The sequence below is a fragment of the Dermacentor andersoni genome, chromosome 5, assembly GCF_023375885.2.
Source record: "Dermacentor andersoni chromosome 5, qqDerAnde1_hic_scaffold, whole genome shotgun sequence".
Taxonomy (NCBI): Eukaryota; Metazoa; Arthropoda; class Arachnida; order Ixodida; family Ixodidae; genus Dermacentor; species Dermacentor andersoni.
The window spans coordinates 159686369-159712128 of NC_092818.1; the positions used below are offsets into that span (position 1 = coordinate 159686369).

The window sequence follows — 25760 nt, forward strand, 5'->3', positions numbered from 1 at the left end:
TGTATTCGCGTAGCTTAATTTACTTGCTAGTAGGCATTATTTGACGACTCTAAATGTCTTTTGTATCCATTGCCGTATCCACATCAGAAGTCTGTAATATGGCTGACGATCAGTGGTTGTGAGAGCTGTCAATTACCACTTCAAATTGCCGCATGAGTTAGCCTGCAGCGACCACATACCCGCGTTTTTAATTGTAGCGATTGTTCCCAGGCATCCGTGCTTACTATTTTACACAATGAGCACGGCGTCCCTGCCTAAGCCTTCAGGCGGGTGAGCGGACGACTTCGGATGTCATTCAGACTGGGCGTTGCTTAGTACAGTAAAACACACGCGCACGTATATATTAGACGAGATTTTCTTACCAAATTTCTTGTTTTACTTCCAGAACTGTGAAGATATACGCTGGTGCTGTTGTGACGGCAGAATGCGAAATAAAGGGAGATGTGACGATCGGTTGGTGCTTACGATCAATAGGAAACCGCGTTTTACCTGGTTTGCAACGCATCGCGGTATTTGCCGACTAAACTCGCTTATTTACTGCAGGGAGCCGCACTATTGTTCATCCTGCTGCGCACATTATTGCTGAAGCTGGGCCTATCATTATCGGAGACAACAACCTTATTGAAGAGCAGGTCTACATAGTCAACAGGTCTTGTACCTTGATTTCTTCGACAGTTTGTGCTGCATTTATTTTCGGTGCATATCGCTCGTATTTCAAAATATAGCGTGCGAGATACTGCTGATCTAGCCGTAAATACTAGTGCTGTTCAAATCCCTGTGGGCTCTTCGAGGTGCGTCTTACATGGATTAAGTGTACAAAGTGCGGGGTCACAAAGTGCGGGGTGACGTTACAAAAGTCCGTTTGCCGTAGTTTTGGCTAGTTTCAAGTATTCAGCTGTGCTTAACCAAGTTCAAGTCTTCGCTACAGATGAAATTAGGTTGCACTCTGGCATTGTGCGTAGAATAAAAAAAAAATGATCGCGGTTGAAACGAGACATTTGGACAGCACTAAGAAACAGAAAACAAAAAAAAAAGCAGCAAATATTGCAGTGGTAAAGCACTTTGAAACTTCTGCTGCTACACATCATGAAAGAGTGATGACTCATGAAGAAATGTTTTATTCATTTTGCTTACTTTACTCACTTTCATCGCAGGAGAAAAGAAGGGGATGCACCCGACTCGGAGAGCGTGATGACAATTGGGAACAACAATGTTTTCGAAGTTGGGAGTTGTATCCTTGTGTGTACTATAAGATTGAAATAGGGCAGTGGACATAAAGCGATCATGACAGCGATTATTGCTAATGATGCCTTTTTTGCCTTTTGATGAATGATCTGTTGTTTACTTTTGCAGAACATGTGAGCTTGAAGTGCAGCGAGTGGATGGTGCCAGTAAAATTTTGTAAAGGATTTTTTTTTCCACAACCCATGTTGTTTCTTTGACTGTTTATTGCCCAGACTCTGAAGCACTTGCAATAGGAAACAATAATGTTCTCGAATCAAAAAGTGAGTAGGACACTTTCCTCATAAGAGTTAATTCTTGTAAATGTTGCAGGTTGTTTGTATGAGAGCTACGTATGAAGAGGGATACAAAAGTAACGATAATCTTTATTACATAGGCAGAAGGAAGTTTAATAGTTTTTCATTAAAACGCACTAAAGAGGAAGATGAAAGGAACACATACGACAGGACTGGCATCGTATGTGTTCCTTTTGTCTTCGTCTTTCGCTTGTTTTTATGAAAAACTATCAAGGTGAACCAGCTCACTTAAAACAAGGTGTTGCAAGAAATTTAATACTGGCAAGTGCCACTAGGAGTGCATGCTGCACTCTCAGCTCCATTACTTGACAAACAGCATCCTTGTATGAAGTTTCGTCTACTCACTGCATTGCTTTTTGGTAGCCTGTGTTGCCATCTGCGTCAGTTTTGCAATAGTCAATGTCAAATAACATGTGTGCATCAAGTTCTGTTTTCTCTTAGTAAATTTTTTATATCAGTAAGCTTTATCGTTCTAAATTTGTATTGCAAGATCAGAGTGTCAGCCAGCATTTGTATGTTGAATGCTCAAGTATTTGTGTGATGGCGTCTGAAGAAAAACTTTTTTGAGCATGAACAAGTGGCTTGTGCACTGTGAAAATGCTTGCGCCCACGCAGCACTTGGTGTGCAGCACTTGCCGACAAAAAATGAGACGAAAATACCATGTTATTCTCTCTGTGCAACCCATATGGTACCTCTTGTGAACTCCAAAACTGAAATGATAGCTTAAAGAAAAGCATTTCCAAGAGGTGGAGGAGCCAAAGAAGAAAACAATACAGCTATTGAGGGGCATCGGCTTGCGCAGGAGTCTCTGAACAGTTTTGAACAATAGAGAAAACGGTACAAGTCCGTTGTTTTTCTGGGAGAGTACCATAAATTTGTATATGTTTAAACTTTGGGAATGTATATATATATATATATATATCATATTATATTTTATGGAAAACAGCACACCATATCATGAGCAGGGCATCAATGATGAGCTTAAATATTTAACAACCTCAGTGATCGATTATGCTCATGTACTTGGTCATACCGTTAATACATTTGTAAGAATCGCTTTTAACTAGTATAAGTCATGCGATGCCTAGCACCGGCTCTATGGCTGGAAACTGCAATGCTTATTGCTTCACATAGAGCTCACATGTAGTACTTGCAGATCATTTTGCAGAAGTTGCAACTTTCATTTACTGAATGCTGCACTTCTTCGTTAGCTGACTATGTACCTTTTTTATGGTTATATAGATTATGTAGTGGTTGCTAGAGAATGATGCTGATTTCTGCACTGTTGGTAGAACCTGTGCTTGTTTTGCTCCCACACTATATTATCTCCTTTAGGACAAAAGCCATTTTGTTCTGATCAAACTGTATTTCCAAGTTGACAAGAAAAAAGAAACATCTATCAGGAAGTACACTTTCATAACAGTGTCCTGGAAGCTTGTCAAGTCAGCTTAGGCATGTGTGTGTCGTGTGAAAAGTGGTGAAAGATTTTCACTGCAGATAACTGGAGTTTTCTTTTTGTGCTGCCAAAATACTGGTGCAAAATCAGTTCTGCAGAAGTCCACAAGGGGGAGGAAAGTACATGAAAGGGAAAAGTTGTCATCCACCTGAATTGCAGCATGAAGCTACAAAGGAAACCCATATGGGTTTCTTTCAGAAAGAAAGCCTCGCAGTTTAAGAAAAAGAACAAAATCCCAAACCAGGATGAATTTTTCTTCAAGTGTGAGGCTTTCTTTTCTAGAAACACCTATGTGTTTTCTTTGTAGCTTCATGCCAGAATTCAGTTGGATGACAATTTTTTCTTGTCATGCTAATGTAGTACGTAGGACTAATTGCACCAGGGTGTGTCATTATCGCACAGCATTAATGTTGCTGGCATATGTCATATCATACCAGTGCTACCTCGTGCACCATCATTCTTTTTTTTCTGCATTTCATGCTGTACTGTAGGCTTTCAATGACAGAATGCTTTTTACTTTATGTCGGTCTTAGGCAAATTGGGGAGATACACTGAACTGACAAGTGGTTGTGTCATTGGTGCCATGTGTGAAGTCACTACTCATGAGAAGCTGAAGGAAAATACAGTAATATATGGCCGTACGTGTGAAAGAAGAATCCAAAATGAAAAGCCAGCGGTGAGTAATGCATGGTGTTTTGCAATGGTGTTATCGGCACAAAAATATAGATAACTGTTCTTATTAATTTATTATTTATTTTTATATGTAGTGGGGTAGGGAAGACAGATTTAATTCATTTTCGTGAAATATCAATTCATTTTTAATGAACTTGGTAGTCAATGTTGCAGCAATAAAAAGTCGATCTCATCTAGTGTAAGTATAAAGTATAAGTTACTCTTTCTAGTGCAAGTGTAAGTATAGTATAAGTACTCCTTTCAACAATATGATAGCATGTCATATTGTTTAATGTCCACATAATACATCTTTTCATCTTTTGCTATTTCTGAAGGCAAATGGTTGTTCCATTCCAATACTAGCAGAATTAATGCAATCTTTAATGCATGTAATACATGTATGCAAGATCGATGACAGATTTGATGGAGCTACCAAGTTGTGATATTTGGATTAAAGTCATCATGATTTATTGAAAGAAATAAGAAAAGTTATATAAACATTGCATACTTCCTGTAGGGCTTGCATCAAGAAACAGTGCTGATAATGATAGATTCTTTTTTTCAGGCCTTCTGTCATTGCTTTCATGTACTGCCTAGACCTACAATTGCAGTTTTTTACTTAATGCAGTGGTCAAACTGCTGCACTAATTGTGACTAATTGTGCCAAGAGCAATCCTCTGTGCCATCCTGCTCCAGAACAGCACTTTAACAAAACATTGGTGAGCCTGAGCCACAGAAGCTTGAGAACGAAACCCTCATTCTTTTCATGCTGCCTCGCTATAGTAAAATTGAAACAAGAACCCAAAGCATGCTATCATCGTCATTACTGAACTCATAGGAGTGACCGATGGCCGATAGCTGATGCCATCGGTCCCCCATTTTATGCCCCATGTGCTGTTTTTAACACATTGCATTTCTCATCGGTAGAGCGTGTAATGTACTGCCATACTGAAAAGATTTTGCGCCGAAAAACAACACACACAAGAAAGACGACGACACCACGGGCGCCCGTGGTGTCGTCGTCTTTCTTGTGTGTGTTGTTTTTTGGCGCAAAATCTTTTCAGTATGCAAGATCACCAACTAGCCCAGCAGTTACCTCTTCTAATGTACTGCCACTTTGTGGCTTTGTTTGTGCCAGTTGTTTGGCAGTATTGTATTCCTCATACTAGCATGGCACGGAGCTTGCTCAAGGAATCAAAAAGAAGCCTCGGATAGTTTCTGGTCGCACACTATTTTACATAGATGTTAAGGGTGCACGTTAAAGCTAAAGAAACTTCTGGATGTCTTCAAGGTGACTTTAGTTGCGCTTGTCCTAGGGCATAGCATCCCTTACACGCCCTTTATACCATGGCTTTTTACCGCCTAGCAAAATATATGCAAAGGGAAATCCATTCTTTTAAAAGTAGCGAAGCTAGTTTGGTAATCTTTATCCCACATATCTCATTGATGTGCATGAAGCTGGTTCCACTATTTTTATTGTCTATTTCAGTTAAAATTGAGACAAATGGTGTGTAGATATAGTACATTCAACATTCTGCTGAAAGCACTTGTCGCTGCACCTGATCAGTGTTTTGCCTGTACCAAGATCTATACCAGAAAGTCAAATGGCTGTTCGACCACTGTTAATGCAATCTGTGAAATGAACCACTGTACTCTGTCTCACTAACTCTGTGCAGTGCACTGAAAGATAGGGCTCATATCAACCAATCAAAGGGGAAGGGGGCTTGCCCACTGTGCCCTGCTAGTCCTTAACAAATCCTTGTATTCACTTGGTCATCAGAGGCACAAAACGGAGGGGCCTTTCTTTTGGCTGGCTTCTATAGTTAACTAACATGAACCATAGCTTTCACTTCAATGCAAGGAATTGGTAAGATGTAGTATAGTTTGCGGTAAGCCAGTATATTACAAGATCCGAATATTATTTGACTTCAAAGGGTGCTTTGAGGGGTAGCGAGCAGGATATCTAGAACTCTTGCCAAGTTTGAGGTGCAGCTCTTAAGCCCGGGATACATGGAGCAGAAAACCGGCGTCCAGGCAACTAAATACGCCCGGCGGCGAATGCTTGCCCCTCGGAGTCCAAAAATTTGACTCCCGCCAGCTACCCAGTCCGATAGGAAAAATGCCGCCCGGCGGAAATCGCCGTCGGAAGTGGCGGGAGTGCCTCGCGCGGTCGCCAGGCGTCACAACGATTGATCTCCCTTTGACTTCCGGCAGTTGGTTTGTTTTTGTGTATTTTGACTTTTGCATCGAAGCGTCAGTCACGTGGCCGCGCTGAAGCGACGGAATGCGGGCGTTTGGGCTAGTTTGGCCACACACTTTCGGGCTCTCTGCGCGTGAAAGGGACACCATTGATCATTACAGCCGAATATTGAATGTTTAAGAGTACAAATCTGTGTAATTTTTTAGTCGACAAACTTTAGTGAGGTGCTCACGAAACAGATAATTATCTGTTTCATGAGCACCCCACTTATACTTACTGCACCCAACTTATAAGTGGGGTGCAGTTTTCTTATCAACCTGATCAAAGGTTCCATGGCGCAAAATAGTGTGTGCATTGTACTGCTTTCCTTATTATTGTCTTTTTTGTGTGTGTGGTGCTGCCCATATGGGTTTCTTGTTCGCGGTGCCCAAAGCTTTTTTTTTTTTTTTTTTTTCGCTGTCGGCACGCGTGCTCGCAAAGTTTGGTTTGTGCACCCCTGCTCTACTACAACCATAAGTCCCTTCTGCTGGAGTGCCTTGAGGGAAAAGAGCGACGACAAGCCGACCATGCCTGGCCTTCTGGCTGTTTGCACCTGTGAGGGCCCAGGCGGCGCACGGAAAGCCTAGGGCATCGAGAACGAGAGCCGCTGACAAGCCCATTTCATGCCAAATACCGATAATTCTATCCTCCCCGGCTGCAGTACTAAATTCTTGTTGTTGGAGGAGGCTTTAACAGAGGAACTGAAACTAAAGTAAACATGAATAACCACAATGTGTTTTTGCACAAAGTAAACTAACGTCACTGTTGGAGAACCACGAAACCTTTTGCAACGTTTGCGCTCCGTGGTATTACCTCTCAACGTAGCCAGACGGTGGAAAGCCAGCCCGCTAAAATGCTTACAGCTCAATGAAATTTGCGGAAATCATTTGTAAGCACCTCTATGAAACGTTTTTCCAAGTTGTTTAGTCACTAACAACAAATAATACAATAAGACGTGCATTTACTATTTTTTTTTCTTATCCGGAAACACATTCCTAGAGTCTGGCAACACTGACAAATGCGCAGTGGCATCCGCCTGCCTTTCGCTGAATGTAAGCGATGCCAGCGAACCATCGGCATTGTCCCACCACGTCTACTTATGCAGGGCGAAGTTTGCCATGAAAGTACGCTGAATGTATCCCTTTACATGAGTGCATCCCTTGCTCACATGCATGTGGTATTTCTGAAAATGAGGGATTGGTTTATTATTTTTGCTTGTGTAGCCAGGTGTGTTCTGGCTGCACAAACAAACATAATAAACCAATCCCTCATATTCAGAAGCACTGTATGCATGTGAGTAAGGGATGCGCTCATATAAGAGCTGCACCTCGAACTTGGCAGCGTAAATTCAAAGAAAAAAGTATATATATATATATATGTCTGCTCTTGAATTCTTGGGTGCATGGCATGCAGTATCTTCAGGCGTTGTGAAAAGGTTTGAAGTTACAGGCATATTTAATGTCACGAATGGCACTGGAGGTGACTGTATCCACAAACGTGCTACCGAACAGAGCCTGAGGAGCAAGCAGCAACAGTGATAGTGGTGAGGACTGGACAGGTACCAGGTGCATTGCATACAAGCATGAACAAATAAGTGCATTATTAAAACAATAGCATTCCCTCTTTTAGTATCAAGAGATCACTGGGCATACACTCAGCCAGGAAAATGGAACTGAAATGGTCTGCCCCAATGTGAGGGCCACACCTCGTCATGATCACAAAAAAGAAAAAGTGCTGCCCTTAAGCTAGTTAATACGGTAGATGTTAACATGAACTGCTTCTTTATAGGGATACCACCAATGTGCACATATTATTGCACATCTCCACTCACATGATCTCCCTCTTACACTAGTGTGCATTAAGGTATCAGTGCAGGATTTTTATGAAAAATGTGGTCAAATATACTGCTGCACATATTCTGTAGCATGGTTCTTATAAAGCAGCATGCCTGGTGTCTTGATCATGGACATCATCTAAATACGAATGCAGAAAGCCTTTTCTGCTAGACGTGTACCCCACTTGTCGTTGTTTGTGTTTGGATACAATCAACTGATTTCTTGTATGCCGATGCTATGCATAGGTTAGGCATTCATATATTTAGGTTCTTTTTGTTCCATTGCTCCTTCATTTCTAGCGGCTGCGTACGAAAAGCTGTAGGTGCTGCCTGTTCTCACTGAAGGTCACTCTTTGTTTTTGTCTCCAACAGCTTTGTGCATGACATATCTCAAGCTGCATCACATATGCCCTACACTATGCCTCTAGGAGTACTGTCTGAACTTGCACTGTAGATCAATTGATAGCATGGCAGGCTCCCTGCCACAGCTGTGCATTGGAGTCTTGGTTGGATCCTTGCTGCCAAGAGAGAACAAAGCTTTTTTTCTGCTGAAACATTTTGTGAAAGGTGTGTTCCAGCTGCAAGTAGATTTCTAAGGATTCCAGTGGCTTGCATTGGATCGCCAATGACTTTCCTTTGATTCCCAGCGACTCTCTTTAGATTATAAATGGCTTCCATTGTATTTGAGATACCCCTTCAAAACCGCTCACAACGGAGTGAAGAAGCATTTCATGCTTGTATGTGTTTAGAGTACTTAGGCTCGTCAGAATAACTGTGCTCATACTTGCAGCCAGCATACAGCTAACACACTTAGGGTAACTAGTCAGTTTGATAACAGGAGGCATTGTACTGTTCGTAGACAGTTTGCGGACAATTTTGAGCGCATCTTGAGGAAAATAGTGTGTCGGAGAAGCATGCAAGTACAGTTGGGCAGTGGGTGCAAGAAAAATACCAAAATCCACGGGCTTTGGCTATGCTGTGTGTATTTAGTGACTTCGTGTAGTGCAAAGCTAGTCGTATGGCTGGAATTCCCCCGGTTTGCATAAAGTCTTCCCCGTTGAAGTACAGTACTGAAAAAAACAAAATTCTCGTAAGGGGCAAAGACGAGAAATTCGGAGCATGTATTTGCAATGGCGACGCTTTATGCGGGGTTAAAACGACAGCGCTTCGATACAGCGGGCAATGAACATAGTTTAAGGAGCTTACGCTAGATAGGTACTGTGAGTGACATTATATTGGTTTTTACGACGGCGACCTTGGTAAGATTTTGGAACGTATGTTACCTTTGCTTCACTACACGCACCAGTGTATTGCGGCGAAGCTCGCTTGTCGGCGTCAACTCGCCACCTACAACCCTCGTTCGCATGGTGTCGGGAAGTGGGACGTCTGGAGCGGGGGAGAGAAAGGTGATTGGCATAAAGCCATGCTATAACGTGTTTTACATGCGTGTGGGTTTGTCGTCTTCGAAAAACACTTCACGGCAGTGAAAATTCTCTTCTCTAGAACGTTCCTACAATGACAGGAACGGAAGAACACTGCAAAGTGAAAGAGTCTGGCAGTTCTAAGCCGCACGCTGGTCAATATGCTCGTGAGGAGAGCTTCGGATTCGGATCTGACCGGGCTTGAATGTGGCACACATACTCGTTTCGACAGGGACGAGTAGAAACTTGGCACTTTTTCATAAATATTGGGACGGGCTCACGAAATCCTCTCTGGTTGGCGACATAATCGGCCACCCCTTTTTGCACCTGAAAAGAAAAAAACCAAGTTAGCGCTGGTTCGGAGCCACTATGAAGGAATAAACAATACGTCCTAGCATATGCTGGCAAAGTTAGACTGCGTAGTCATACGGCGAGCTCTTTATGATGATGTCTTATGTCGGGTTATTGAATAATAAACGGCTGAGTAGAGGTATGGCAAGAACCTCTGCGGCAACATGTTTATAACTTTGTTTTCCTTCACGTGCACAGAATTTGCACATGTTAGGGGCCATTGAATTTGTTGAAGCTTTGCACGGTACGTTTCAATTTCTACGTTTTCACTTGCCATCGGTTATTTTGCACCCAACGGCGCCGAAACATTGCTTCGAATCAATCATGCTTCCGAATAAGTTATGAATCTGGTCTTTATTCACATATTAATGTTCTTTCTCTTACTGCTATTCTTTTTGTTAGATTTAACTCTTTCTAAGCGCCTTTTTTTCTGACCGAACGTAGGGATTACGGAGCAAGGACGAGGTATAATGAGGATGCGTTAATACACAATTCTTATACGCAGTGTATACAAACACTTTTTACGCTCATTTGAAACGATTATTATTGCGTTGGTATTTACTATTCATATGTTGGCTTTTTGTGTATAGACCCAGACGTTGCAGTTGGACTTCCTGACCAAAGTCCTGCCCAACTACCATTACTTCTGGAAACCGTCCAAGGGAGAGCAAGTTCTCCAGCAGTTGAAGAAGTAGAGAAGGAGCTTTATTCATGAGCTTCGGCTTGTTTTTTCTTTGGGGGGGGGAGGAGAGGTTGAGGAGGCCAGTGCTGGGTTCTGCTTCAAGAACTTCAGAACGAAATAAAATAACACATGATGGGTTTGTTTGGTGTCTTATGTTCTGTATAGTGCCGTAAGCAGTGGGATATCGCCAAGTTTCCTGCCCTTTGAAAGCGACTGCCTTGGCTTTATTAGCAACTTAATTTTTATGGGACACTAAAGGGAAATACAGTTGGCGTGAAAAGGTCGAGGAGGCTGTGTTAGTAAATCATCATTCAACAATTTAAAAAAACTTAGCCATGAGAAGTTTCATATGACAGAACAGACGCAGAAATGACAGACAGGTGGCGCCGCCGCCGTGAACTTTTCGCACCAGCTCGCCGTGACGTCACAGATTATGACGGCGTCTGTGCGGGCACATTTAATTGTTTTTTATCGTTAAAGAGGGACTAGATTTTATTGCAAAGCAGCCAAACACTGCACTAAGCAACTTTCATGAACTTTAACAAAACCAAAACGGGCCAAATACGAAAAAAAAATGCGCCGAAATCCGTGACGTCACACTGAGATACCGGCGCTGGTGTTTCAGCGCGAAATTCAGAAAACGGCACTTCGTCCTTAATTTTTTTGTTATAATAATAAACATATTACCGCAAAATTAACAAAGAGTTTAGAAATAGTACTGTATCATAAACTGATTTAGTGTTGCTCTTGCATCCTGAGTTTCGTGCTTTCTTACCCTGACGCTCCGACCGCGCTCGTTGCAAGCGTAAGCGTGATAGACAGGTTTCTCTAACACTAACGAAGTAATGTACGAAAGATATGACTTAGTAACTGACAGTATACTGGTTGTTACTACTATATACTTGTCAAAGCAAGTTCAGTGGAATCTGTGTTATATTGCGAGAGTGCAAAAATCGCATGTTGGTGTGCGCGCGTATATGGGTGTAGGGTAGTGTATATCTCGCTGCTATGTGCGTCGATCAATGTCACTCCTGCCGAACTGGGAGAAAAAGATAAGCGGATCACGCCAGTGACACCAAAAATAACTGGCACTAATTATGCAGGTAATTTAGGTGTCGCCCAGTTTCTCTGCTAGGGTTCGTAGATTCTGGGGAGGCATGGCGCTATGTCCTGAGGTCATGGAAAATGCCCATTCAATAAAGAAAAAAAAACAGTAGTCGAGGGCTGCATCCATCGTCAGTGTGCCTTACACACTGAACTGTTGCGATGACATTGTAATTATCGAATCCGCGAATAAACGCTCTCGTAATTTGCTCGTTCCCCTTTTCTTTGTTATAATTAATATCAATTGCTAGCTTAAGAATTGCCATACGCTCAGAAGTTATTGAAGAGAACAACGGTCTTATTCGGGCAGGATGTGGCCCACGGGCCGTACCCTGGGGAACTCTACAGCGGACATAATACATACCCGCCAACTTTACGATTGTGTCGAAAAAAAAAGGCGTAGTTTCGCCCGAAAGGCGAAGCATCGATTGCGATAGCAAATTAGTAGACAGCTATACGAAGTAAGGATAGTAGCTTTATCGGCAGTATATACTTGTAAACATTCGCTAAGTTAACAAGCATGGTTTCACGCGCACACAGGTAAACATGAAGACATATCACTCGATGACTGCGGAAACTCGCAGTCAATACGCTGGAGTGAGGAAGCGCGGCAGCAGCAGCGAGCGAATTGACCTTCGTGCTGCCTATCGCTGCAACGCGAAGTTTCGAAATCACAGCGCATACGAAGCTTACAGCACTCGGCGTACTTTGTCCACATCGCAGATCGCTTTCAAGATACTGCGCCCGCGAGGCCTCGTCGTACGCAACAGCCGCCGGAGTAGAACGCCTCCCCCCTTCTACATCCCCTACCCCCAATGCCGCGTGCGCGACGGAAGACGGCGCGCTTCCTGCGCGCTTTCCTCCCTCGAGCGCTCGAGATTTAGACGCGACCGTCGGATGATCCTCGCAAGTTTCACTCGCACATACAGCGTACGGCGAGCGGCAACGACGTTATCGTGCTTGGACTTTCTACGGAATATCATGGCGACGGCGACGGCAAAAATGCGCCTGGAGTGTCCACAAAATTGCTATCGCAATAAAAAAGAACCGATTTTTAGATATTATTTACGATTGGCGTAGTGATACCAAATATTTATGATTTTCAATTTCTGTCTAGTTTAGGGCGGACCCGATTTCAAACAATGCAATAGATTCGCTTTCTGCATCAGATAATTCGCTTTCTTATATTATTATTATTATTATTATTATTATTATTATTAAAAATTATGGGGTTTTACGTGCCAAAATTACGATCCGATTGCACGCCATAATGGGCGAATGCAGAAATTTGGATCACCTGGGGTCTTTAACGTGCACCTCAATCCAAGTACACTGGTGTTTTCGCATTTCGCCCCCATCGAAATGCGGCCGCCGTGGCCGGGATGTTTATTATTATTATTATTATTATTATTATTATTGCTGATTTTGCCGGGCCAAGTCCCTCAAGCCACTTGTGGCTTTGACAGGCCCGTTTCTTGTATTCTGTATTCCTTTGTGCAATAAAGATTATTATTATTATTATTATTATTATTATTTATTTATTTATTTATTTATTTATTTATTTTGCGAACATATATACTCTTCTTTTTCCCCTGAAGGTGGGAAACTCGAATTCACCTCCCCCATTACACTACATCTCCAGGCTCGGAGTGGCGCCTGACGCTTGCAAAAACGCCGAAAGCAAGTGGGGCTATACTAATCCAGGTACAACCAAATTAGGAAGATCCACTAAGCTTCAACAAGACACTCCCTCACCAGAAAACGAATTGGCCTCCCTGGCGCATATTCGGCCACCCCTTCCCCAAATGACTCATTCAGTTACCAAATGGCCCTCAGTCCCCAGCAGATGCGGAGCACCTGACCAAGATGGTGGTCAGACCTGTAACGCAGCAGAGGGTGCTGAGAATCTCTGGACCCGGACAGGACGCCAATGGAAACGGACCCTTGCAACGTTTAACACCCGAAACCTCTCGAGTGAAGCTAGCCTAGCCGGACTTTTTGAGAAACTATCAGGTATTGTTTGAGATATCATTATCCTAAGTGAGGTTAGAAGAACTGGTGAGGACTATACAGTGCTAACAAATGGCTACGTCCTCTGCTATAGAGGAGCACCAGATAAGAAGCAGTTCGGGGTAGGATTCGTAATCCATAAGGACATAGCGGGCAACATTGACATCAAGACATAGTGAGCAACATTGACGAATTCTGCACAGCATTAACGAGAGGGTAGCAGTAGTCGTAATAAAGCTGAATATGAGGTATAGAATAAGGGTAGTACAGAGCTACGCTCCAACCTCCAGTCACGATGATGAAGAAATAGAACAGTTTTATGAAGGTGTTGAATTAGCGATGCGAAAAGTGCAAATTCAGTATACTGTAGTCATGGGCGACTTCAACGCAAAAATGGGGAAAAGCAGCCTGGTGAACAAGCAATTGGCAACTACGGCGTGGATTTTAGAAACACTCGAGGAGAGATGTTGCTTGAATTCGCGGAAAGGAATAAGCTGCGAATACTGAACACCTTCTACAGGAAGCGTTTAAACAAGAAGTGGATCTGGAAAAGCCCTAATGGTGAAACAAGAAATGAAATTGATTTCATACTTTCTGCCGATCCGAGCATAGTGCAGGATGTAGAAGTGTTAGGTAGGGTAAAGTGTAGTGATCATATGTTAGTTAGGGCTAGGATTCACCTCAATTTGAAGAGAGAAAGAGTAAAATTGTTCAAGAAGAAACGGGTCAACTTAGACGCAGTAAGCGTAAAAGCAGACCAATTCAGGTTGACACTTCCAAACAAATATGCAGCCTTAGAACAGAGAGATGAAGAGGTCGTATATGCAATGAATGAAACCAAAACTAGGCTGGCTTCAGAAGGAGCAGTTGAAGCGGGAGGTAAGGCACCAAGGCAATCAGTAGGTAAGTTATCCTAAGTAACAAATGACCCAATAAAGCAACGACAAAGAATGAGTGTCCAACTCAAGAGATCAGATAGAATTCGCGGAACTGTCAAAACTGATCAACAAGGAGAAAATAAGGGATACTCGATATTATAACGTGAGAAAGGCTGAGGAACCAGTAAAAGATGGACGCAGCCTGAAAACAGTGAGAAGGAAACTAGGCATCGGACAAACCATGTTGTATGCACTGAAAGAGAGGCAAGGTAATATCATCAGCAATCTCGAAGATATAGTAAAAACAGCGGAAGAATTCTACACTGATCAGTACAGTACTCAAAGCAGCCACGATACCTCCATTCGAAGTAGTAATGAACAGGTTACAGAGACTCCTTTTATAACTAGCGATGAAGTTAGAAGGGTCTTGCAAGACATGAAACGGGGAAAAGCGGCAGGAGAAGATGGACTACCAGTCGATTTAATCAAATATGGTGGAGACATAATGCTTGAAAAACTAGCGGCCCTTTATACGAACTGTCTATTGATTTCAAGGGTTTCAGAGAACTGGAATAATGCCAACGTTATACTAATAAACAAAAAGGGAGACGTTAAAGAATTGAATAATTATAGTCCCATTAGCTTACTTTCAATATTCTGTAAAACATTCACCAAGATAATCTTCAGTAGATTAAGGGCGACACTGGACTTTAGTTAACCAAAGGAACAGACAGGTTTCAGGAAGGGATACTCTACAATGAATCACATCCATGTCATCAATCAAGTAAACGAGAAATACGCAGAGTACAATCAGCCTCTCTATATGGATTTCATAGATTACGAAAAGGCATTTGATTCAGTCGAGATACCAGCAGTCATAGAGGCATTACGTAATCAAGGAGTACAGGACGCTTACGTAACCATCTTGGAAAGTATTTACAGAGATTCTACAGCTACCTTAATTCTCCACAAGAAAAGTAGGAAGGTACCTAGAAAGAAAGGGGTCAGACAAGGAGATCTCTCCAGGGCTATTCACTGCATGCTTGGAAGAAGTATTCAGGCTATTAAACTGGGAAGGCTTTGGAGTAAGGATCAATGGCGAATATCTCAGCAACCTTCGATTTGCAGATGACACTGTCCTGTTCAGCAACACTGGGGATGAATTACAACAAACGATTGAGGACCTTAACAGAGAGAGTATAAGAGTGGGGTTGAAGATTAATATGCAGAAGGCAAAAATAATGATCAATAGCCGGGCAAGGGAACAAGAGTTCAGGATCGCTAGTCAGCTTCTAGAGTGTGTGAAGGAGTATGTTTACCTAGGTGAACTACTCACAGGAGGAGAACCTGATCATGAGAAGGAAATTTACAGAAGAATAAATATAGGTTAGAGCGCATTCGGCAGACATTGTCAAATTCGGACTGGACGCTCACCATTGTCATTAAAAAGAAAGGTGTACAATCAATGCATTCTACCGGTGCTGACATATTGGGCAGAGACTTGGAGACTGACAAAGAAGCTCGAAAACAAGTTAAGGACCGCGCAAAGAGCGATGAAACGAAGAACGTTAGGCATAACGTTAAGAGATATGAAGAGAGTGGTGTGTATTACAGAGCGAACAGGGATAGCCAATATTCTAATTGACATTAAAAGAAAGAAATGGAGCTGAGCAGGTCATGTAAGGCGTAGGTTAGATATAGAGTGGACCATTAGGGTTACAGAATAGGTGCCAAGAGAAGGGAAGCGCAGTCGAGGACAACAGAAGACTAGGTGGGGTGATGAAATTAAGAAATTCGCAGGTGCTAACTGGAATCGGTTGGCGCAGACAGGGCTGATAATAATGATGAACGATGATACACTTGACAGTAAAGGGAAAGCAAGTAGCAGGCTGGCAACTGTCACCGGAAGGGGCACAACGCCTGGCTACTCTTCACATCATATAACAATACCAACACAGTCTCTGGGAGATTTCTCATAGCTAGATTTTCCGGACCCTCCGATTGTATACGGACGTACCTGCGCAGCATCGACAAGAACTCGTAAAACGAATCTATAACAGCTACCGAAATATCGGCCGCTTTTACGTGCGTATTTCATGAATAAACTTATACATTTCTGCATGTCTGGGCGCACAGCATTCTCGCTGAGAGTACAGTCTGAGAGTACGGAACAGTGTAAGCTATTTCGCAGCGTTGCTGAAGAACAAAGCCTGCGATCGATATTCGAAAGCACACATAACACGGACAGACCGATACGGTGGTTCGCAGCCAGCAGGGATTAACCGGTCGCGTTGTCTTCGGCCTTGACGGAGGCTCTTGCAAAAAAAAAAAAAAAAAAAGAGAGAGAGCGAGCGAGAGAGAGAGAGAGAGAGAGAAAGAGAGAGAGAGAGAGGACACTTAAGCACTTCTTATGAGTTGTGAATGTGAATGCATTAATGTCCAATTGAACGCCGCTGAGCGGTCCTTCGAGTTACGAACTCCACGCGGGCAAGCGAGTGCGTTGAGACACATGGCCGGTGCACTTCGATCCGTGACGTCATGATACCTTGCCCTACTGCCATAGAATCTAATAGAGAAGCTCCCGAGTAAGGTGCGGGGATTTTGACGTCACCACTTTCGTCAAGCCGGGCTTGGCGATGGGAATTTCGGCACAAGTAGCGTGGTGTCCTAAAGCAGAGTACACAGGCCTGCTATCTGGGAGGCGCTTGTTTAGCCCAGGGAATAAGACACTCGGCTTCTGAGCGTGAGGTCGTAGGCTCGCGACTCACCACCACCAACGTTTTTCCTTTCGAATTTATTCAATTTTTAATAGATTAATTTCTTTATAGCGATTGCCGAGGTGAAGTTAAAGCTCAGGCGAGAGCTTGAACGGACAAGGAACGCGCGGATAACACACGCTTGTGAGAGCGAGGATGACGTGGCGTCGCGGCGATGCCTTCTCCCCTCACGAAACAGCTGGCGCGCTATCGAAGCAGAAGGTGCTCCCTTTCACCCGCTCTGCTGGAAATTGGGATTTAGTTGTTTCGCTGCTACAGGCGCCGGCTTTTCCGCTCAGTGGGTCATTCGATACTTTAGCATCGAGATCGACCCGTCAGGTATGAGAAACACTGTCGAATCGGGCTGTCTAATTATACCCCTGTCACACGGGCACCCGCAAAATCCGTCAACACGAAACCCCCTAAGCGGAAATTTACGGCAATGGAGTTACGGCAGTGCTACAATTACAATGCGAGAAACGGCGCTGCTGCGCTTCCTTTCGCATTCATCTGCTCACATATACAGTTGCCGTTAAAGGTAGCTTTTTTTAGCGCAGCATGATACCTAATAAAATCACAGCGAGAAAGACTGCTGTATGTTACCGCAATACTTTTGTTTTCCAGGCAGAGCGAGGTTGAAAGCGACGCTGGCCATGCTGCGCTCTTGCTTTTGTGCGTGGGCGTGTAGGTCACGTTGTTCGACCGGTGCGCTTCGAGTTGTGATTCTGTGCTGTGTAATCTTGCGTTTGTGTGTGTTAGAGGTGAGCTCAACTGCTTCTAGATGAGTGACGAAGCTGATAAACAGACGAAATGGCGGAACGACATTTCTCCACGAACATTTGTGTAGAGGGTCCAGCGCTATGTCCTTAAAAACAAATTAAAAACTCCCATTACGTGGCGTATAAATCAAGGCAAAAAAATAATAGGGCTAACATTTGTAAGTGAGTCAGTTACGATGATTTTATTTGCGTGGCTTTCTTCGCAGCTGTAGCTATCTGGGAACAAGAGTACTCCATCCAGCAGTAATGGTCAATGCCGAACTTCCTTCGACAAGGAAGGAAGGAAGGAAGGAAGGAAGGAAGGAAGGAAGGAAGGAAGGAAAAAGTGGAGAAGGAAAGGCAGGGAGGTTAATCAGTTTAGCTTAACCGGTTTGCTACCCTACACATGGGAGCGGGATGGGGGGGAGCAAAGATGGGGAAGGGAGAGAGAGAGCAAATTTCCATTTAACTTGGCGCAAGGGAGACCGTGTGACACGGTGCGCACTCCGTTTACCTAAAGACGAAGGAGTTAAAAGGAGTTAGTGGGTGCCCATGTGACATGGTTATAAGCCCGACTCCTGACTCGATCCAGTACTGTCGGGTTCATGCACACGTAGTCATATACCCAACCTAAAGCCACTGAAACATCTAGTTCACAGTTACCCAACGAGACCATTTACTTTAGGCTGATGGTAAAAAACCACAACATGACTCTGAAGCTGTGCCGTAATTATCAGGTAACAAGAAGGAAAAAGAAAGTAAAAAAAAAGGAAAACATTGCTGTAGTTGGAGATACTGATGGTCTCTTTCACGTTTATATAGGAACTTCAATGAAAGACCCCACAGGATCAAAACAACACACACACACACATATTATATATATATATGGGGTATTGCGTGCCAAAACCGTGGTATGATTATGGGGAACCGAATGATTATGGCGTTCCGAATTGTTTTGATCCTGTGGGGTCTTTCATTGAAGTTCAGCACCGACCGAGGGGTATACACCCAGAAGAGCTTCATTGAACAGCAGTACCTACCCAGTCTCGCATATTGCAGTGACCCATGTCGCCGTGAAAAACGTTTGTTGAAGATTGGCACGTATGACACACACAGCACAGCAGCCCGATACGCCACCCAATCGACCATGGATCAATCTTCAGAACATTTAGATAGATAGATAGATAGATAGATAGATAGATAGATAGATAGATAGATAGATAGATAGATAGATAGATAGATAGATAGATAGATAGATAGATAGATAGATAGATAGATAGATAGATAGATAGATAGATAGATAGATAGATAGATAGATAGATAGATAGATAGATAGATAGATAGATAGATAGATAGATAGATAGATAGATAGATAGATAGATAGATAGATAGATAGATAGATAGATAGATAGATAGATTAACGTGTACTGAACGCACGTTACATGGGTGTTTTACAGCGACGCTATATACCTCTGCCGTCCAAGGAAATTTTCGTGTCGTAAGCAAAAAAAAGAAAGACTCCCCATACGGGGGCCGATACCGAAGATAGTGCACTGCAATATTTCTGGTAATACTACAGCGGACGCAGCTGCGAATCGAGCGCACAATAACGCAGAGACAACCAATCTTCCCCTATTACGTACTGAAGTCCGTCTGATCCTGAGACAGATTTCTTGTCGTCTCAGCAAAACTACCTGGTTTGACCAGCAAACTAAAAACTCGGAGTTATACTCTATAGACCCATGTATAAACTTATCAATGCCGGAAGCTCTAAGAGACAACAGAAAATTTGAAACTTTGGTACACCGGCTGCGTCTTGGTACTGCATTTACGAAACACTTCTTGTACAGAATAAAACGTGTCTCTAGTCCGCAGTGTTCTTGTGGCCATCCAGACGAAGATGTGCATCATCTTCTTCTCGAGTGCTCGATATACGATACACAAAGAACGGTACTGCAAGCTAATTTGTTTATATTAGACAGAAGACCATTCACTCTAAACAAGACACTTGGCCCATGGCCAACTGCGGGCCTTCAAAAAAGAGCGCTTCTTGCTCTGAAAAAGTTTTTAGAGGACACGAACATGTTGGGAAAATATTAAGTATTGGATGATCCGAATACGCTAAATGAGCTACATAAACGTTGTTCGTTGTTCATAGTTGGTTTATGTGGTGATCGCAACTTTTACGCAATATGTATAATTCTGTCCTGTACTTGGAGTGTACTACAAGTGTTGTGTGTTTTGGCTGTTCAAAACATCGGACTTTATATATGCGTACGTGGACTGAACTAATGCATAGAACTTTCCGACTCATGTACTGTTGGACTGTATATTCTTTATTGATCCTGTGTTCTACTGAGTGTTATATTCAGTGTCGCTATTCTCCCTTTTTGCGCAAATTTGTTTCGTCTGCCAAGTGACAAGGAGTAGCCGGTGCCACCACATAAAGGCGCCAACCTCTCCTAACATTCACTTCAATTAAAAAAAAAGATAGTGCAATGCCAGGCCGACCCGCGGCGGAGGCGAAGCAGGCGTTAGGCACTCCCCATACTTGGGCCGATCCCGAAGATAGTGCAGTGCCGGGCCAGCCCGCGGCGAAGGTGAAGCAGGCGTTAAGCACTTCCCGTGCGTGGGCCGATACCGAAGATAGTGAAATACCGGCCGACCCGCGGCGGAGATTAAGTAGGCGTTAAGCAATCGTCATATATGGGCCGATCCCAAAGATAGTGCAATGCCGGGCGGACCCACGGCGGAGGTGAAGCAGGCTTTAAGCACTCCCCATACGTGAGCCGATACCGAAGTTAGTGCAATGCCGGGAGGACCCACGGTGGAGGTGAAGCAGGCGTTAAGCACTCCCCATACGTGAGCCGATCCCGAAGTTAGTGCAATGCCGGGAGGACCCACGGCGGAGGTGAAGCAGGCGTTAAGCACTCCCCATACGTGGGCCGATCTCGAAGAAAGAGCAATATCGGCCCGACTCGCGGCGGAGCTGAAGCAGGCATTAAGCACTTCCCGTGCTTAGGCCGATCCCGAAGATAGTGAAATACCGGCCGACCCGCGGCGGAGGTGAAGCAGGCGTTAAGCACTCCCCATACGTGGGCCGATCCCGGTGACAGTGCAATGGCGGGCCAGCCCGCGGCGGGGTGAAGCAGGCGTTAAGCACTTCCCGTATGTGGGCCGATCCCAAAGATAGTGAAATACCGGCCGACTCGCGGCGGAGGTGAAGCAGGCGTTGAGCAATCCCCATATATGGGCCGACCCCAAAGATAGTGCAATGCCAGGCGGACCCACGGCGGAGGTGAAGCAGGCGTTAAGCACTCCCCATACGTGAGCCGAACCCGAAGTAGTGCAATGCCGGGCCGACCCATGGCAGAGGTGAAGCAGGCGTTAAGCAATCCCCATATATGGGCCGATACCGAAGACAGTGCATTGGTGAAGCAGGCGTTAAGCACTCCCCATCCGTGGACCGATCCCGAAGATAGTGCAATGCCGGGCCAGCCCGCGACGGAGCTGAAGCAGGCATTAAGCACTTCCCGTACGTGGGCCGATACCGAAGATAGTGAAATACCGGCCGACCCGCAACGGAGGCGAAGCAGGCGTTAAGCAATCCCCATATATGGGCCGATCCCAAAGATACTGAAATACCGGCCGACCCGCGACGGAGGTGAAACAGGCGTTAAGCAATCCCCATGTATGGGCCGTTCCCAAAGATAGTGCAATGCCAGGCCGACCCGCGGCGGAGGTGCAGTTCTCCATTATGGGCCCACATACACAGCTTCGCTGGTCATCCTTCTTCACAGAGTGGAAAGGCACTGAAATTCTTTTTGGATTCTTCCTCCCTCGAAATGCGGCCGCCGCGGTCGGGATTTGATCCCGCGACCTCGTGCTTAACAACCCAACGCCATAACCACTAACGCGAAATAGGTGAAGCGTATTTTATAAGGAAGTCAGGTGACAAGTGCGTCAACTGTCCGTGTTTGGCGTTGCAGGAAAAAGAAGTGACATTTCTTTCAAGGTGTCTAGGAACGTAAACTGATTGACCATACAATCGTATGTATGAACTGTATGATTTATACAATCTTTTGTAAGATGATGCGTGCATGATGCACCTGATGCGCAATGCATAAATAGATGATCGTTTGAAATAAACGCTAGTTGAAAGTTCAGCGCCCGTCTTGTCGTATGTGTTCCTTTCGTCTTCGCATTAAGTGCGTTTTTATGAAAACACCACAGTGGTTTCTTTTGCACATGAGTAGAGAGACGCTGCTGCGATAAGCGCAGCTTTCACGGTCGTAAACCTTGAACGTATTCGTTCGAAATACTGTCTCGGCAGATAAGAACGGGGGCTCATTCACGGAACAGTGACTTTCAAGGAGGCGCTCGCGATATCGCTAATTGTAGACTTTGAATGAATAGGATGCGTCGCTGTTTAGACGCTAAGTACACGTGTACGAGCATATAACTTTTTTTTTTGCGACAAGTGATTGGAAAGTGATTTTCTCAACCTATATAGTATACATCCACCGACAAGTTCGGTTCACAAGTTCAAAAAGCAACCTGCAAATACCTCCTACGGGAATAGCTTGCAAAGCGCTGTCCTTATTTTTCGTTACTCTTTAACCCGTGTTTACCGTACGGAATGAATTTTCTTTTACTTTACACGTTAGGTAAGTGGTACCTGGAACATCAAGGCACTATTTTTATTTCTACAAAGCTTGCGTTTTGCATTATCTAATAAATGCTTCGAAGGCCTCTTGCGGGAGTAAATTCTCGTCCAATATTTACGTCTGTTTTCTAAAGTTGCTGAGTATGCTTCCCCTGCTTGTGTCCTGCCCGATTCAACCCCAATAAAGTGTTACCAACGCTCCATTATGTCTAAGGTTTACGGCTAAAATATGCTTTCTATTCGTTATGCCTCTTTTTTTTTTCTTTCAGTGTTAATCTTCAGCTTCTCGAATCGTTTCGCCATCGTCCAAGGAACGAGCACGGTCACCACTGCTTCGGGCGTGGTTATTGGGAAGGAAGTATGCTACGATTCTCACTGCTCGCACTCTTTTCTCGGCATACCTTTCGCCGAGCCTCCGGTGGGAGCTCTGCGGTTCAAGAGGCCAGTAGCCAAGAAGCCTTGGGGAGGGCTACTTCGGGCAGTCGAGTTCTCGAAGCCCTGCTTTCAGAGGCGAGGCAAGGTCCCTGCGGTGCCGTGGCAGGCCGACGAAAGCGAGAGCAGCGAAGACTGTCTGTACCTGAACGTCTGGACGCCGTCGAACCGTTTGTCGGACACTTTGTTGCCCGCCATGTTGTGGCTGCACGGAGGCTCGTTCAGAATTGGGTCGGCCAACCTAGACGTGTACGACGGCAGCATTCTGGCCAGTTACGGACAGGTGGTCGTCGTGTCAACGAACTACAGGCTCGGCGCCTTCGGTTTCATGAACGCCAACACGTCCGACGTACCGGGAAACGTGGGCCTGTGGGACCAATACCTCGCGCTGCGATGGGTGCACGACAACGTCGGCGCGTTCGGCGGCGACCGCTCTCGAGTGACACTGTTCGGCGAGAGCGTTGGTGGCGCGTCGACGGGCATGCTGGCTCTCTCGCCGCTGTCCAGGGGGCTCGTCAGAAGGATCATCATGCAGAGCGGGACACCGCGGTGGCCCCTGCATCTGGAGAACGAAAGTGCCGCAGCCGACGCGTCTAGGCGGGCGCTCGACCTCGCTCGAGACGTAGGATGCCTCTCGGGTGACGCTTTCACGCCAAAAGCTGTCGCCTGTCTACAGAACGTGCCGCCGGAGGACGTCGCCAGCGCAGAACTGAGGATCTTCAGTGACCACCTGTTCACCTTCCTGCCGAGCATAGGTGACGCTCTAGTTCCCGTGGCTCCCATAGAGGCGGTTGAAGAAGACATAAAACTCCCTATCGACGTGATGATGGGGACGAACGTGCGAGAAGGTGCCATTCTATTTTTCATGGGAAGTACTCCGGATGGCGTCGCTAAGAATTGGACGAGTTCCTCGGCGGGAATTAACGCGGCGTTCGGACGCGCCTACATTGCCCACGTCTTTGCTGGCTTCCCAAAATCGGTCGTTGAACGGATCAGTGAGCGCTACCTGGGAACCTTAAGCAAGCGGTCTGCTCCCGAAGACGTCTTCGCCGCGCTGGTGTCTTCCGACGGCGACTTCATGTTCAACTGCCCAGCATTGTTTCTTGCCGATTCCTTCTCAAGTCGAGTCAACGTTTTGCTCGCGTACAAATTCGGGCACCGCGCCTTGCCCGCTCCATGGCCGGAAGAATTCGAGGCTACCCATTCAGACGAGAACCAGTTCGTGTTCGGCGCACCACTGCGTCATCCCGGAAGATACTCTACGGAAGACGTTCTCATGAGCGAGACGATCATGTCGGCATGGGCTAGTTTTGCGCACACGGGGTATGTATGAATTATATTGCGCATGCAATTTATTCACTGCGGTAATGCTTGTTTTTCGCGGTTTTCGAGCGGACCCATCAAAGGGTCCGCAAACCATTGATGTTGCTATCGATAGGCCATGCAATTTTGGATTGTGGGAATCGTTGCGCAAAGCTCGATATATGTTTGCCTGCATGTATTTGTACTGCCGTTCAGCAACTGTGAGTTTAATGAGCGGAACGAAACGACAAGGTCTGCATATAGAACATTTTATAGGTTTGACATCACAAAAATTTGTACTGTCCAGGCTGAAATGTTGACTTGAGCCTGTATTTGCTAGGAATCCATTTCACTTTCGATTCTTTTCCTTCGTCATTGGCTCGGACGTGGCTCACACGTTGCCGTTATCGCTTGGATGGGGCTCTCGGCGCGACGCATAAGAATGGAAAACGTAGTTGAACGTTAAAAAAAAAAAAAGGAAAAGAAACCGAGAGGGACAGTTTCGTTAGTAGCACAGTGCATATAACCTTTAAACGGCACGTTTTATGAATCTCACCATTAACCCTCTTCCCTGCTTATATGGTACTGAACCATCCTCGTAAAATCAATACTTTCTCTTTCGCAGGACTCCCCAGCTTCCTGGTCGGAAAGCGTGGCCTCGATACGACAAGGAGCATCGCTCTTACGTGGCATTTCAACACGGCTTGGTCGCAGTGAATCACGGTCTAGAAGGCCAAAACTGCGATTTTTGGAAGGGACTCATCTGAAAGTTCGTCCTTTTCCACAGCGATGAATCCTGCCACATTTTCTGCGGGGAAATTTGCTGCTGTATGTTCGGCGGCAATAAACAGTTGATCTGCGCATTTTTCCTTTCTATATACATATATATTTTGATACGTGATCTTTAAGCTTCACAAAATGAAGAACGTGATGGTAACGTCCCGAAACATGTAGCGGCTGTGTGTTGCAGAAAACGAGACGCCCACAAGATAACGGGTTTTCTCAGGGACCATATACTGGAATATTTCGTTTGCGCATAACCAAGAACTGCCAGACTACCAGAGATATGATTCGGACCTGTGTTACCTGGTTCGTATCCCCTCGTTACAGTGACGGTTGCCGGCAGGCAGGTAAACGACGAACCCCTGGGAGACGAAAACTGTTCAATCTGGATTCACACGATGGGCCGGATCGCGTAACAGTCCGCACACGAGTGTGACGTGGCTGAGCGGCAACGAATCGTGCAACAACCAGCTTGTCATCGGCTTCCTTGTGTGGGGCGTGATTTGGCGGCACTGAGCCCCCTCATGCTCGTCCGCAGACTGAACTGGCGATCCGTCCCTTCGTGTGAATCCTTCTTTAACGCGCGAAGTCGGGCCGTCGAAACAAACTCCAACTGTGCAGTGGTGGTTGCGATACTGTCAGCTCAGTCAGCGAGTGTCGGATGCGATGACCCTGCGCGACTCTGCCTGCTATTAAAGAGAAGCTTTCCTTGCCTTTTCCCTCGATTTTCCCACATATGCTGCCGCTCGATCGGTGGTTTCTGAAAGTGCTCTACAAATCTGCGTATCATACTTGGGGTCCTCAGCCAATAATGAAAAAAAGTTGTGTAATTAAACTTGCATGAGTTACTATAGGCTATTGGGAATAGTATGCGTTC

General features: G+C 45.0%; 2 protein-coding genes across 2 annotated transcripts; both read left to right on the forward strand.

The window, feature by feature from the left end:
* The first annotated feature begins 79 nt into the window (after nucleotides 1-79).
* On the forward strand, nucleotides 80-10333 carry DCTN6-p27 (dynactin subunit 6). Its single transcript, XM_050179025.3, has 7 exons — nucleotides 80-270; nucleotides 386-453; nucleotides 544-649; nucleotides 1155-1231; nucleotides 1458-1505; nucleotides 3529-3671; nucleotides 10103-10333. The coding sequence occupies exons 1-7, from the start codon at nucleotides 236-238 to the stop codon at nucleotides 10205-10207; spliced, it is 582 nt and encodes a 193-aa protein (XP_050034982.1). The 5' UTR covers nucleotides 80-235; the 3' UTR covers nucleotides 10208-10333.
* An 8074-nt stretch (nucleotides 10334-18407) lies between these two features.
* On the forward strand, nucleotides 18408-24987 carry LOC126532156 (acetylcholinesterase-1-like). Its single transcript, XM_050179834.3, has 3 exons — nucleotides 18408-18426; nucleotides 22636-24121; nucleotides 24726-24987. Exons 1-3 carry the CDS (start codon nucleotides 18408-18410, stop codon nucleotides 24865-24867), a joined length of 1647 nt encoding a protein of 548 aa, XP_050035791.3. The 3' UTR covers nucleotides 24868-24987.
* The last annotated feature ends 773 nt before the right edge of the window (nucleotides 24988-25760 follow it).

Coding starts and splice junctions, on each gene's coding strand:
- DCTN6-p27 (XM_050179025.3), top strand. CDS start 236: ATGAGCACGGCGTCCCTGCCTAAGCCTTCAGGCGG. Junction 650..1,154: donor CAGGTCTACATAGTCAACAG/GTCTTGTACCTT, acceptor CTTTCATCGCAG/GAGAAAAGAAGGGGATGCAC. Junction 1,506..3,528: donor TAATGTTCTCGAATCAAAAA/GTGAGTAGGACA, acceptor TGTCGGTCTTAG/GCAAATTGGGGAGATACACT.
- LOC126532156 (XM_050179834.3), top strand. Junction 24,122..24,725: donor GCTAGTTTTGCGCACACGGG/GTATGTATGAAT, acceptor TCTCTTTCGCAG/GACTCCCCAGCTTCCTGGTC.